Below are 15,831 nucleotides of genomic sequence, written 5' to 3'. Positions count from 1 at the left end.
TTACAAGAGGCTGCATTCAAGTTGGACTATCTTTTCCAATAGAATATGGTAAACAATTGGTTGTCTGGTAGACCTTAGTGCATTTTGACACTGAGCAGTCCTGTTAGATTTTATAGTTTGAGCTGTTCAGGAGACATTTACATTTTTGTGTGGATATACCATGAGTTTTACCATCTTAATTTTTTAGGCATTGATACTCAATGATGATTTGATTCAGTTGGAATATTTGCATGCATACTGTACATTTCAGTGTCAGTTTGTTTTATAAAATAACAATGACAGGTTGGTTGGTAAAGACTGTCTATTTTAGTGAAGGACACAGGCTCTTACTGTGCCAGAGGCCCTTAAAAATAACAATGATGTTGCATGTCCCAATATCAGATTTTTAAATTCTTTTTAATGTAAAATGATGGATCATTCTTCATGTCATTGCTATTGTATTGCTATTGATGCTTTCAAGCGTAAAAGGATTTTCATACCATTTCAAAATATCGTACTGTACTCTGACATTAATTTCTATTTTTAATCTGCTGGGTATGTGTATACCTGCACTGCATATTTTGTTTTTATGGTTATCTTACAATTTTCTCTTGTTTCCCATAGGTGCACTGTATAGTTAACCCCTGTTTATCAAGCTATTAACTCTCTAGACTTGTTTTTTTTTCTCAATGTGTCTTTATTATAGATATGGTAACAGTGGGTTACAACATAAATTTTTTGATAGTGAAAATTTTGCAGCTTTCAAAGGCTGTGCAAATATTTTAAAGACATCAGACTTTTGATATTTTTAAACTTTTGTTGTTAAGATGTTAACGCCATAATAAGTGTGCTCACTAATGTTCATTAGGTTTTTTGGATTTTTTTTTAGTACTGCATTATACTTATTTTTCAAGTTCAGCATTTTTCAACTTTGTCTCTAGTTATACAAAATGTTATATTTGAAGGATGTGTTTTTAGAAATATGCTTTTAATTTGATTTTTATTTGGTTTTTAATTCTTCAGGTAGAGAGCAGTTCTTGGAATGAGAACAATAGCAGTCTTAAGGCATCAGAAGTAAAAGGTCCGTTGGGAGATTTGGATCATCCGGTGGAAGGTTTGGATGAAAGTGAAGATGCCCCCCTTCCAGATGTTAATGAAGCGCATCCCAATACAGAAGTTTCATGGCTGTTGGGAATCTTTGCTGTGTTTGTATCATGCATTTCAAGCGGGTTCTCTGGTGTTTATTTTGAGAGACTAGTTAAGAAAGGAACTCAGCCATCTCTGGTTATTAGAAATATCCAATTAGGTAAGTAAAATCACAATTTTAAAGACTACATACTTTAGGTGAAAGAGGATATGAAGTTGACTACTTTATCCCTTTTTTTTCAAATTGTTTGTAAAAAAAATAGTCTCGAGAATAATAAGTAGCACATATATGAAAATTTATTATTTCAATTAATCTTACCTAATATTCATTGTTTTTCAATATTAATCTTACCCGATAATCATGTAGCTGTCAACTCTGTTGCCGACAGAAATCTACGGTAGGGATACGCCAGCGATCGCTATACAGGTGGGGGTGAACACCACAGCGCCATCTGTGGTCAGGTACTCTAGTACTTCTTGTCAACACCACCTCAATTTTTCCTCTGTCGTGCCTCCGGCTAGACCTACATGGATACGCTGTTGATTCTGGAGTTATTGCTCACGATTTGGTGATGTATTTGCTCTAGAGTTTAGCCTTCGCTATTCAGGAAGCTATATCATTAGCTTAGCAAGTTTTTGGAATTAATTTGATTTAATTTTTTATTTAATTTTGGTACGAAGAGAGTATGAACTCTCTTTCACTTTTAAATGGCCGACCCTTCCCTCCACCATCCTCAAGGCAGCAACCTCAACTCCACCTCTGCGCAGTCCACCCTGCCAGACGTATGATGTTGAGGTTCCTCAACCTACCTCCACGCGTGAGCTGCCGCATTGGGAGTTGCCAGATACGGAAGTGTTGGTGTCGAAGAGAGTATAGACTCTCTTAATTTTGCTTAACAAAGTTATAGATTTATTTTATATCTCTCCGCCTTTTATAGGCCTCTTTGATTAACTTCCTTTTATTATAAACTTATTAAGATTAATTTTTATATTTGTTTATATTCGACCTTTCCTAATAGTAGGCGGTCTTTTCTTGGAACCGAAGTTAATTAACTTTGAGCCCGTCATTTCGTTTTTACCTGTTAACATATTATGCTATTTTAATGTTTTTTGAAAGAATTTCTTTGATAGTCTTGTACTGTTTTCAAAGTTGAACTAACGTTTTGTATTGTCTCTGCAGTTGTTGACGTTCAGAACGTTCAACTTGCGCTCTATCGTTACGATAGAGAGAGAGTCTATCACGGTGTCACGTTGCAGTAAGAGTAAACCGATTCTAGCGTTTTGTTCATTCTTTCTTAGCTTAAATGGTTCTATTCTAATAAAGGAACTTTTTATTTGGGAAACCTTTCAGTTTTTTTCCTTTAACAATAATATGTTTTAACGATATATATAATTGGGCTCTTCTCTCAGGTGCTAAGTCAAGAGAGAGAGAGAGAGAGAGATAGAGACGGAGGGAGAGAGAGGAGGATAAACGTTTCGTTCAAGCGGGTAACGTTGTTATCGTTTTTGCTCTTCTCCCTAGTCTCTTTAGGGGAAGAAGGTAAACGTTTCTAGAGTTTTATTCTTGTTCTCAGACTTTATGCGGTGAGAGATTTTAAACGTAGTTTATTTGATCTAGTGTTTAATCTCTTTTCCAGCCACTGAATTATTTATCTTTCATTATGTTTTTCTGTTACATTGTAATACTGTTTTCGCAATTACTAACTTTTAATGAAGGATAGAATTGTGTGTTTCAGGTACAACCACTTAAAGTTTCGAGTTCAGTGAAATAAGTGCAAACAGAAAATCAAAAGTGATACAGTGATAAGCGCAAAGTGTTACAGTGTTGCGTTCGAGGGTTCGTCTGTTCGTGCCAGTTGTTCGCCTAGTCTGGGACCTCTTACAAGCTCCCAAGCCCAGGGGAGAAGTAATGTCGAAGGACTTATGGGTTCAGCAGGCCTTGATCGACGAACAGACGTTTCCCTCCGTGGTTTCGGGTGTAACCAACTCACGTAGCCGACGTGATCACCCCACCCACACAAAGACGAGAGAGCCCATTTATTCCTCGTCTGCGGAAGAGGTTTCTCGCAGAAACCATGGACCAAATCTTGCAGCTTTTAAGTGCAAGTCGGTCCCTTCCGCGCAAGTCCAACTCCTAGGTGGTGCCATTAGCACTGGGTCAGTTCGGACTTGCTGCAGTACGACAACTGCACACCTCCCAGAGAGGCAAGGTGGTATCGCAACAGACAGTAGCTCCGTCTGTTGCCGCACCAGCTGTTTTAGACCCTCAGTCTCAACGGACAGTAGCTCCGTTTGTTGTTGTCTTTCTTAAACTCTAGTGGTCTATGCTGCAGACAATGCAGTCTCAGCTTGCGGTGTTGATGCAGGAGTTTCAGGCAGAGAAGGTTAATACACCTCCTCCTGCGAACGCTCCTCCTCCTCTGCGCAGTACAATCTGCCAGACGTATGAGGTTGAGGTTCCTCAAGCTACCTCCATGCGTGAGCTGCCGCGTTGGGAGTTGCCAGATACCAGCGCTGTGCAGCAACCTCCACTTTCCTTGAGGCAGGAGCCTCTTACCACGCAGCAACCTCCTCAACAATGGGGGCAAGAGCCTTATGCCTTACAACCTCCTCTACCCTTGAGATAGGAGTATCTTGCATTACAACCACCCTCGAGGCAGCAACCTCTTGAGGTACGACAACCTCTACCATCCTTGAGGCAGCCACCTCAACTCTCGCAGCAACCACCTCCACTTTCCTCGAGGCGAGAACCTCAACTCTCGAGGCAAGCACCTCAAGAGCCTCAACTCGTGAGTCAAGAGCCTCTCTCTGCGCAGCCACCTCAACCCTTGAGGCAAGCGCAACTCTTGAGGCAGGAACCTCATGCTATGAGTCAGCTACCTCAACTCATGCTTCTGCCACTTTCTCCTCAGCTTGAGATTCTTCCCATTCAACTTGAACCGCAGTCTATGCAGCATGAGCCTCTCTCTGCGCAGCTACCCCCTCAACCCTTGAGGCAGACGCAACTCTTGAGGCAGGAACCTCACAGGAGCCTCTTGCTATGCGGCATCCTCCTCAAACCATGAGGCAGGAGCCTCATGCTATGCGGCATCCTCCTCAACCCATGAGGCAGGAGCCTCATGCTATGTGACATCCTATGGGCTCTTGTGGCATGGTTGGTTTCGACCTGGCCTTTCTTTAGAAGGGGCTAGTGTTCGATCCCAAGTATGAGGTAGAAATTTATTTCTATTTGAACACGATGTTGTGTTGATATTTATCCATATTGACTCATTAGAGGTAATTTGAATGAATTACTACCAATTGTGTCACGTGGTGGCCCGGGGAAATCTGGTAAAACTCTCTGGTAAAGAGACTGATGTCTCACCAGGTAAATCCTCGGACAGCTAGATTAGTGTCAGGTTCAGATTTCTTTTAAGCAGCATGAGCCTCATCCCATGCAGCATGAGCCTCATCCCATGCAGCATAAGCCACACGCCATGCAACATGCTCATAGAGCATGCTCTGCATACAGCATGCTCTGCATACCTTACCGCATGCTTCTCAGTCACACATCTTTGGTTGTTGCCAACTCACTAGACTGTCAAGCAGTTTCATAACGTTGCCTTCTAGTCTGCTGCTTTTGCACCAGTGAAACCCTTACTGAGAGAACTTAGCTTTTCTCGGATATGGTTCCTGTAGATGAGAAAGTGCTATTCTCCCTCCTTCTGATATTCCCTTGAGGACTCTGTCATTTGGAGAGGAGCCTTTAGCTGCGTAGCCTCCTATGGACTTTTATTTAAGCATAACATGCTTCCAGGGAAGGTAATGGTTCCACTTCAGTCGCTAACCCCGTCTGTTACCACACCTGCTCCCATAGACCTTGAGCTGTGTTGCAAGACATGCAGTCCAAGCTTAGTCCTTGTTAGAGGATTTTTTGTTTACGGAGTCAGTGTGTCACTGGGAAGACGTTCAACAACCAGCAGAAGTGACTTGTTGTGACGCAGTGCGGCAACCTCAGCAACCCGATAAGGAGTTGTCTGTACGACCCAGACAGTCTAGACAGCTTCGGGTTGTCACTGTACTTCCTCGCTTCCCCATGGTTGACAGTTCACAGACTGTGCAGCAGTACCATGATCTTGTGTCCGGCTCCTTCAGAAGACTGGCTTTTAAGAGCTCCCACAAGTCGTCGCTGTCTGGAGATTCTCAGATGGACTATGGATCTGACCAAGGAACTGGGCCTCCTGGTCAATTTTGAGGAGTCCCAGCTCGTCCCATCCCAGACCATTGTCTACCTGGGTATGGATCTTCAGAGTCGAGCTTTTCGGGCTTTTCCGTCGGCCCCAAAGATATACTAAGCCCTAGATTGCATCCAGAGCATGCTGAGAAGGAACCGATGCTCAGTCAGGTAGTGGATGAGTCTAACAGGGACACTTTCATCGCTGGCACTGTTCATCGAGTTAGGGAGACCCCACCTCCCCCCCTTCAGTATCATCTAGCGGCTCACTGGATAAAGGACATGACGCTAGAGACGATCTCAGTTCCTGTTTCCGAAGAGAGGAGGTCTACTCTCACGTGGTGAAAGAACAGCTTTCTTCTCAAGGAAGTCTACCTTTGGCTGTTCAGAAACCCGACCGCCGTCTCTTCTCTGACGCATCAGACACGGGCTGGGGTGCGACTTTGAACGGACAGGAATGCTCGGGAACATGGAATCAGGAGCTAAGGACACTTCACATCTATTGCAAGGAGCTGTTGGCGGTTCATCTGACCTTGATAAACTTCAAGTCCCTCCAGCTTAACAAGGTGGTGGAGGTGGACTCTGACAACACCACAGCCTTGGCTTACATCTCCAAGCAGGGAGGGACTCATTCGTGGAAGTTGTTCTAGATCGCAAGGGACCTCCTCATCTGGTTAAAAGATCGAAAGCTCACGCTGGTAACGAGGTTCATTCAGGGCGATATGAATGTCATGGCAGATCGCCTTAGCCGGAAGGGTCAGGTCATCCCCACAGAGTGGAACCTTCACAAGAATGTTTGCAGCAGACTTTGGGCCCTGTGGGGTCAGCCAACCATAGATCTGTTCGCTACCTCGATAACCTAGAGGCTCCCGTTGTATTGTTCTCCGATTCCAGACCCAGCAGCAGTTCACGTGGATGCTTTTCTGCTGGATTGGTCCCATCTCGACCTGTATGCATTCCCGCCGTTCAAGATTGTCAACAAGGTACTTCAGAAGTTCGCCTCTCGCAAAGGGACACGGCTGACGTTGGTTGGCTCCGCTCTAGCCCGCGAGAGAATGGTTCATAGAGGTACTGCAATGGCTGGTCGACATTCCCAGGACTCTTCCTCTAGGAGTGGACCTTCTACGTCCAACTCACGTAAAGAAGGTACATCCAAACCTCCACGCTCTTCGTCTGACTGCCTTCAGACTTTCGAAAGACTCTCAAGAGCTAGGGGCTTTTCGAAGGAGGCAGCCAGAGCGATTGCCAGAGCAAGGAGGACATCCACTCTCAGAGTCTATCAGTCTAAAGGGGAAGTCTTCCGAAGCTGGTACAAGGCCAATGCAGTTTCCTCATCCAGTACCACTGTAACCCAGATTGCTGACTTCCTGTTACATCTAAGGAACGTAAGATCCCTTTCAGCTCCTACGATTAAGGGTTACAGAAGTATGTTGGCAGCGGTTTTCCGCCACAGAGGCTTGGATCTTTCCACCAACAAAGATCTACAGGACCTCCTTAGGTCTTTTAAGACCTCAAAGGAATGTCGGTTGTCCACTCCAGGCTGGAATCTAGACGTGGTCCTAAGGTTCCTTATGTCATCAAGATTTGAACCTCTCCAATCAGCCTCTTTTAAGGACCTCACATTAAAAACTCTTTTCCTCGTGTGCTTGACAACAGCTAAAAGAGTAAGTGAGATCCACGCCTTCAGCAGGAACATAGTTTTCACATCTGAAACGGCTACATGTTCCTTGCAGCTCGGTTTTTTGCTAAAACGAGCTTTCTTCACGTCCTTGGCCTAAGTCGTTCGAGATCCCAAGCCTGTCCAACTTGGTGGGGGACGAACTGGAGAGAGTACTTTGCCCAGTTAGAGCTCTTAGGTACTATCTAAAAAGGTCATAACCTTTACGAGGACAATCAGAAGCCTTATGGTGGGCTATCAAGAAGCCTTCTCTTCCAAGGTCTAAGAACTCAGTTTCTTACCTATTCAGGCTCCTGATTAGGGAAGCACATTCTCATCTGAAGGAAGAAGACCTTGCTTTGCTGAAGGTAAGGACACATGAAGTGAGAGCTGTGGCTACTTCAGTGGCCCTCTAACAGAACCGTTCTCTGCAGAGTGTTATGGATGCAACCTATTGGAGAAGCAAGTCAGTGTTCGCATCATTCTATCTCAAAGATGTCCAGTCTCTTTACGAGAACTGCTACACCCTGGGACCATTCGTAGCAACGAATGCAGTAGTAGGCGGGGGCTCAGCCACTACATTCCCATAATCCCATAACCTTTTTAACCTTTCTCTTGAATACTTTTTATGGGTTGTACGGTTGGCTAAGAAGCCTTCCACATCCTTGTTGATTTGGCGGGTGGTCAATTCTTTCTTGAGAAGCGCCGAGGTTAAAGGTTGTGGTGAGGTCCTTTAGTATGGGTTGCAGCCCTTTATACTTCAGCACCTAAGAGTCGTTCAGCATCCTAAGAGGACCGCTACGCTCAGTAAGAAAGACGTACTTAATAAAGGCAGAGTAATGGTTCAAGTCGTCTTCCTTACCAGGTACTTATATATTTTATGTTATTTTTGAATAACTAATAAAATAAAAATACGGGATACTTAGCTTCTGTGTTAACATGTATGCTGGTCTCCACCCACCACCCTGGGTGTGAATCAGCTACATGATTATCGGGTAAGATTAATATTGAAAAATGTTATTTTCATTAGTAAAATAAATTTTTGAATATACTTACCCGATAATCATGATTTAATTGACCCACCCTTCCTCCCCATAGAGAACCAGTGGACCGAGGAAAAAATTGAGGTGGTGTTGACAAGAAGTACTAGAGTACCTGACCACAGATGGCGCTGTGGTGTTCACCCCCACCTGTATAGCGATCGCTGGCGTATCCCTACCGTAGATTTCTGTCGGCAACAGAGTTGACAGCTACATGATTATCGGGTAAGTATATTCAAAAATTTATTTTACTAATGAAAATAACATGTTATTAGCATTGGAAATGCAGCTTTGATTAACACCCAATAATTACAGGATTGGTGGTGGCTTTGTATGATTAACCTTCCCATATATCAATAACTACTACTGTTGTTGTTATTATTGTTATTATTATTATTATTATTATTATTATTATTATTATTATTATTAGCTAAGCTACAACCCTTGTTGGAAAAGCAGGATGCTATAAGCCCAAGGGATCCAACAAGAAAAGATAGCCCAGTGAGGAAAGGAAATAAGGAAAGAAATAAATTACCGGTACATGAGAAGTAATGAATAAGTAATATAAAATATTTTAAGATCAGTAACAAGGTTAAAATAGATCGCTCATATAAATCATGAAGAGAGACCTGTCAATGTGTATAACGTAAAAATATTCACTGCATGTTTAAACTTCTGAAGTTCCACCAATTCATCTGCCTGATTAGAGAGATCTTTCTACAATCCAGTCACAGCTGGAATAAAACTGGTTGAATACTGTGTAGTATTGAGCTATATGATGGAAAAGACATGTCTATTAGAGTTAACTCCATACTTAGTACTATGTAGAGGAGGGTACGGTCTGAATATAAGGATGGTCAGAATTATGAAAAATCTTAGGTAAACTGCATTAAGAACTAACTGAACAATGGTGCCACAGATTAATATCTAGATCAGGTATAAGAAATTTAGTAGTCTTGAAACAAGGCAAAATGAAAGAATCGAAATGCGTGAGAATAGATTGATCACAAAAAGTCTGAAAAGACTCTCAATAAGTAATTTTTTGTGCAATTGAACAAGAAACAGACCAACTGTGTTTCTCCAAAATAATTTTTCAATCAAGAATGACACCCAAAATTTTAAAGGAGTTGTATGGAGTCAAAGAAACATTATCAATACAGAGATCTGGATGTTGAGGAGCCCCTGTCCTCGACCTACTTACAGTCATACTTTAGTTTTGTTAGGGTTCATCTTCATGGCCTAAAATTTGCATCATGCACCAATTTTAGCTAGATATTTGTTAAGGTATTCAGTAACCCCAAATGTACATTCAGAAGATGGAATTAAGGCAAATACAGTAACATTATTTACATATGCAACAAGCTTGTTTCCTAGGCCAACCTACATATCACTTGTATGTAGTATGAATGCCACCATGCATGAAATCCACACTCTTACTTTTGACAGTTAATTGTGTGGTGTTAGTTTGTATAGAAAATTCTTTTACACATTTTATCAGGCTTTTGAGGGCAATGTGGTTCTGTTTAGTATTTAACTATATATTCAAGGTATGTCTTCTGAAGTAAGATTGTTTGGTGTGTATTGAGCTTTGTATTTGTATATATTGGTCTAATTTTGGCATGTATAAAGTATACATTGCCTTTTGAGGCAAAGATTGTGTGTTTCTACGCGCCATATAAGCCTTTGTCCTTTGATTAGGGAGACTTATTCACTGCAAGCAGGAGACAGTCATTAAAGCTTGTTAATAAGTGGTTAACCAGATGGTGAAGGGGGCGGGTGAAAAGCCTTGCCCCCTCTCCTTGCCGAAATAGCTCACTTTTGATTTGGCCGCTGATGAGTAAGCATGTACTGTCAGTTCCTTAGATAACTTTTTCTTTTTCTATTACAAGAAATGAATGTGTTGTTTGATGAATTATGATGAACGTTAAGCAAGATGTTCATAATAGGGGGAAGGATGGCTACTGCAACCAGTTTATGAGTAAACCTGCTGTAGATCCTTACTCCCTCTGTGCTTCTTGTAGGGGCATGATTGTCTGCAGCTGTTACTGTCATTCCCATGCTCAGAATGCAGATCATGGCCGCCTCTTGTGCAGTGTCAGGCATAGTGAGTATAGGAATGTACAGTAATATCTGGTGTTTCTGAGGGTAGTGTTCTTTGCCCATTACTTTCCATACTATATGCACATGACATGTGGTTTGGCATAGAAAACAAGCTTGTTGCATGTGCAGATGATGATACTCTCTTTGCATCAATTTCATCTCTTGAATGTAGATCTGGAGTTGCTGAATCCCTTAATGGATATCTAGCTAAAATTAGTGCATGGTGCAAATTATGGGGCATGAAGTTGAATACTAACAAAACTCAAAGGAGTGCTTGGTGCAAATTATGGGGCATGAAGTTGAATCCTAACAAAACTCAAAGTATGATTATCAGTAGATCAAGGACAGTGGCTCTTCAATATCCAGATCTCAGCATTGATAATGTTTCTTTAACTTTGTTTGACTCATAAAAATATTTGGTGTGATTCTCGACGACAAATTTACTTTTGAGAAACACATTAGGTCTATGTCTTCTTCAATTGCACAAAAAATTGACTTGAAAAATTCTTTTTAGAATTTCAGTGATCATTCTATTCTGAAGAAGTGTTTTAATTCTTTCATTCTACCTTATTTCGAGTATTGTTCTCCTGTCTGGTCTTCAGCTGCTGATTCTCATCTTAATTTGTTGGATAGGAACTTACAGTCTATTAGATTTCTTATTCCTTATCAAGATATTAATCTCTAACACCAACATTCAATTACTTCATTATGCATGTTGCATGATATTTTTTTCATAATACTGACCATCCTTTACATTCAGATCTTCCCGTACAGTTCCATCCTGTTCGTAATACTAGGCATGTAGTTAATTCTAATAGTCAGGCCTTTTCTATCATGAGACTCAATACTTCACAGTACTCTAGAAGTTTATTCCACCTGTGACCAAGTTGTGGAATGATCTTCCTAATCGGGTAGTTGAATCAGTAGAACTTCAAAAGTTCAAACTTGCTGCAAATGTTTTTACATTGAACTGGCTGACATAAGTCTTTTTATAGTTTATATATGAAGTTTCTGTTTGTTCCAACACGAATACTTACCTTCGAACTACTTTCTTATAGGAGATCACTGGTTATCTCTCTCTGCGACCAGAGTTTTGAATAGATAGCCCCCCCCCCCCGCTCCGCGCTCTCAGTAGCTTTTACCCCCGGCATCCAGGAATGTGCCCCGAGGGTAGGATTAACGGTAGGTCGCCCGTTAGTCGGGTCACGTTCCTCATTAAGTTCTCTGGTCGAGAGAGGTGAACATCTCTCGCTCTCGTATCTCTGTCGATCCTTTGTGTGGCCCACGTGTTCCCAGCGTGGCAACTTGCGTTTTTTCCAGTGTGCTTTCCCAAGTGTTCCTGTGCGTTCACTTTTCAACCTTGTGTTTAATTCGTTTCCTTAAGTGCTTGCGTCGTGCGTTGTGTGCGTTATGGAGCAGTATTCCTTGATTCCCTTCAAGGAATTAATAGCTGAAGGGAACAATTTTATAATAAATCATTCTTCCTCCCCTTATCCTCGGTGTTAGCCCTTGTAGGGGCAGCTTACGTTCCCCTACTACCACGTGTCAGGACTACTAGTCCTGGAACGTAGTGCAGTGAGTGCACTTCGGCACCAAGAGGAAGAATACATCCAAGAGGCTCATAGGAAGACGAGCCTCTCCTCGCCACTTACTTCCCGATGCCTCGTCCAATAGAGCTTCTTATACAGCCATCTTCCCCTACCCAGAGTAGGGGACGAGGTAAGTCAGTTGCGGGGAAGTGCCCATTGCTCTTCCCCAGGTGTTTGAGTGGGTGCGGTATAGCACCAAGAAGAAGTAGGCGACGAAGGGTTCGCCTAAGAAGACTGGCGCCGGGCGTCTCGCCTGACAGAGCTTCCCTACCACCCTCTCCTACCCAGAGTAGGAGACGAGGTTGGTCTATTGTGGAGAAGGTAACTCCTAAGAAGTAGTTCGAGGTAAGTGCTACTTTCGAGAGTGTGTGGGGAGACGGAGTCCTGGTGCAAGCAGGCCACGTCTCCTCTGATGACCCCATGTGGGGGAAAAATGTCCCTAATTCTTCTCCAGTCTCTTTGGCGTATTTTTCAGTCTCTTCTGCAGCCGAGGGCCTCGCCGAGAAGGAGCCTCCCAGGTCTGTATTGCAGCGTTCCCCGGACCGGCAGCCCAGGGTTTTTCTCACCACGAAGGCCATCCTCCAGACGCAGATATAACCCTCGCAGGGAGAAATGCGAGAAGGCCTCTTCAGGCAGGCGTAAGGCCGCGAAGCTTCCGGTTCACCCCGCCAGCGTGTGTAACCGGGCTTCTTTACGGGCAGCCTGGCCGAATCAGCACAGCTGGTTCGGCCCTTGGACTTAAAGGAACGGTTCCCTCCGTCGGGTCAGCCCACGGGGATCCGCGTCCGCGTCCCCCAGAGAGAATACACGAACGGTAGTCCTCGACGGTACGGCGATGCCGGTTCTGACCCCCGAACCTGGTGCGGAGCTCCCGCCGGGGAAGACCGGTACCACCGCAAGGGAGTGCCTGGTATTCCAGAACCGAAGCGCCCGATGGGGAGTGCCCGGTGACCCGGCTCCTCGAGATCAAGCCGTAGGAAGGACTCTACAGGTAAGCGTAAGTCCCCAAAGCCTCCGGTTCACCCCGCCCAGCGGGGGGAAACGCGCTTCTTGTCGGGCGGCCTGGCCGAACCAGCCCAGCTGGTGCGGCCTTCGGGTCGGAAGGAACGGTTCCCGCTGTCGGGTCAGCCCACGGGAACCGCATCCTCGGCACCCAGAGCCCTTGGGCGGACGAGAGTCCCCGCTGAACCAGCGTTGCCTGCATTAACCCAGGCCCCTGGTGCGGACGTCCCCGCAGATGAAATCCAGTACCTCGGCAGGACGGCGCCCCTGGCCCCAAAGAGCTAGACGTCCAGTCGGCGTGCCCGGTAACCCAGCTCCCCGGCCCCAAGCCGAGACCTCGGCTGACGGAGGGGAGGGTTCCCTGACGGAGGACTCCGTCTATAGGAGAGTGGTTAGCCTTTTCAGAAGGCACCACAAAATAGCGGAACCTGCGACTACGGACGAAGTTTCCTGGAAGTCAAGCCTTTTGAGGATCATGCAGACTCCCTCCCACCCTAAGACGTCCCTAGCACTTCCTCTAGCCCGAGATCTAGTCCTAGAGCAGGAGTATGTTGGCAAGGTAGTGGCCAGCAATGCTGAGGCCCCCAAATCCCAGAGGTCCTCAAAATTGCTCCAGGGCCTCAGACCCCAAGGCAAAGTCTATGTACCAGCGGGACGACGCCCAGGCCCCTCAAGGTGGAGTCAGCAGTAGACATCCTTAGTCAAGGCGTTTCAGACGGTAGAGCCTCTTCGGCCCCAGTCTGTTTCTCGCCAGCAGAAGCCTCCATGATGGAGAAAATGTCGAGGGACTTAGTAAACGTCTCCTCTTGGCTGGACTGGTGGGCTTCCACTTTGGTAGGTGTACAAGCCTCCTTCGACCCCGAGGACCCTGACCAGTAAGGCCTACTGAGGGACCTCATTACCTCCGGGGGTAAAACCCTTAAGTGTTTGACATATCAGTCTCTCGCACTAACAGCTAACTGGGTGCTCTGGAAGCAAGACACTGTTCTGGCGAAGGTGTCTCGGAAAGTACCAGACAGGTAGGCGCGAGCCATTCGCAGCCTTCCCCTGTGGGGAGAGTCTTTGTTTCCTCTGAAGGAACTAGAAGCCATAATGGAGAAGGTCTTGAAAAAGAAGGAGGCTAACGTCCCCAGCCCTACGACCCCTAGGAGACCGCCCTATAAGAGGTCCGTCTCGGATAGTGCCGCAACACCCCAAGCCTCTACCAGCACTACGAGGAGAGAGGCCCCCCTCTTCCTCCTGGTCCGCAACGCCTCAGCCCCTCCGCAGGGGAGCTCCAGCGCCCTCAAGCTCCTTCAGGCCTGGTTACTCCGCCTCTAGGAGAGGCAGATCAGGCCGCCCCTCTAGAAGAAGGTAGAGTGGGAGGCCCCCTATCCCCGCCCAACCCTCGGGTCGGAGGATGCCTCAGACGTCATTGGCAAGCATGGAAGGCTCAAGGAGCAGAACCTTGGACAGTGTCCGTACTAAAGGAGGGCTACAGACTTCCGTTCCTAACGGAACCACCCCCGCTTATTCCGGCCAACCGGACAGAATGGCTAGATCTCAAAGACCCGTTAAAGAGGACCGCCCTTCAAGAGGAGGTATCGTCCATGCTACAGAAGGGTGCCATGGAAGAAGTTCTTCTCCCAGGGCCAGGTTTCTACAGTCGCCTGTTCCTGGTGGAGAAAGCGACCGGGGGGTGGAGACCGGTTATAGATCTGTCAGCTCTCAACAAGTTCATCAAGAAGACGGACTTCAAAATGGACACTCCGAAGTCAGTCCTGCTGTCCTTGAGGGAGAAAGATTATATGATGACCATCGACCCCAAGGACGCATACTTCCAGATTCCGGTCCACACCTCGGGTCGAAAGTTCCTCCGGGTGAAATGGGGTTCCCAGATCCTGCAATTCAGGACCCTTTGCTTTGGTCTGTCAACAGCGCCCCAAGTGTTCACGAGAGGCTTCACGGCTGTCTCAGTGGGGGCTCACGAACGAGGCATTCGCCTTATCAGATACCTGGACGACTGGTGGCTTCTTTCCGCCTCAATGGTCCTCTTGGAGGAACAAGGGAGAAGTCTCCTCCAGTTTTGCAAGGATCTGGGGATCGTAATCAACCCGAAGGAGTCAAATCTATCCCCATCCACCAGAATGAACTACTTGGGGATGACATTAGACATCATTCGGGGAAAAGTTTTCCCTTCGGAGGACAAGATAAGAAACCTCAGGCACATTAGTCAGCCGTTCCTGTCAGAACACCCCAGGAGGGCGAAAGACTGGCAGAGGCTGATAGGTCACCTGGTCTCATTGGAGAACCTAGTTCCCCAAGGGAGGGTAAGGCTCAGATCCATCCAATGGAATCTCAAGAACCTCTGGTGCCAGACGGATTCACAGCAGGTGCTAATCCCAGTCCTTCCAAACACGAGACCCTCCCTAGAATGGTGGCATTGCCAGTCGAACTCACTCAAGGGGACGCCCTTCGGGACCGGCCCTCCCGAGTTACTACTGTTCACAGACGCCTCCAACCAGGGATGGGGAACCCTTCTCCTCGACGAAACGGCACGAGAGACCTGGTTAGAAGGGGAGAGGCAACTCCACATCAATGTCCTGGAGTTGGAAGCAGTCCAGAAGGCGTGCCTACAATTCGCAAGTCTGCTAAAGGGAAACACCGTGGCGTTGATGTGCGACAACGCCACGGTAGTGGCATACATAAAGAAGCAGGGTGCTTGTAATCGAAGGAGTTGTGCGATCTCACCATAGAGATTCTAGATTGAACAGAAGAAAATCAAGTGGTGATGTTAGCAAGGTTCATTCCCGGGAAGAAAAACGTTCTGGCCGACGGCCTCAGCAGAATGGGCCAGATAGTAGGGACAAAATGGTCCCTTCTCCCAGAAGTAGCCAAGCTCATCATTCAACGCTGGGGTTCCCCGGTGATTGACCTCTTTGCAACAACCTCAACGCCCAACTCCCAGTCTATTGCTCCCCTGTACCAGACCCGAAAGCAGCCTTAGAAGACGCTTTTCAGCACAAGTGGGACAATCTGGATGTGTACGCCTTTCCCCCTTTTCACGTTGATAAGACAAGTGCTCAACAGAGTAAGGACGGCCCGAAACCTAAAGATGACTTTGGT

The 15,831-nt window shown here is 45.8% G+C and overlaps 1 protein-coding gene across 4 annotated transcripts in view; it reads left to right on the top strand.

The window, feature by feature from the left end:
• The window catches only part of LOC137652381 (UDP-N-acetylglucosamine transporter-like), a 188,722-nt gene that overhangs the window by 142,515 nt on the left and 30,376 nt on the right, over positions 1-15,831 (top strand). For all 4 annotated transcript variants that reach the window (XM_068385772.1, XM_068385789.1, XM_068385766.1 and 1 more), the window contains one exon: positions 1,003-1,285. In XM_068385772.1, coding sequence (XP_068241873.1) covers positions 1,003-1,285 — 283 coding nt within the window. The remainder of the gene's footprint in view (positions 1-1,002; positions 1,286-15,831) is intronic.

This window comes from Palaemon carinicauda, chromosome 1, assembly GCF_036898095.1.
Source record: "Palaemon carinicauda isolate YSFRI2023 chromosome 1, ASM3689809v2, whole genome shotgun sequence".
Lineage (NCBI taxonomy): Eukaryota > Metazoa > Arthropoda > Malacostraca > Decapoda > Palaemonidae > Palaemon > Palaemon carinicauda.
This window is presented reverse-complemented; position numbering and strand designations above follow the sequence as displayed.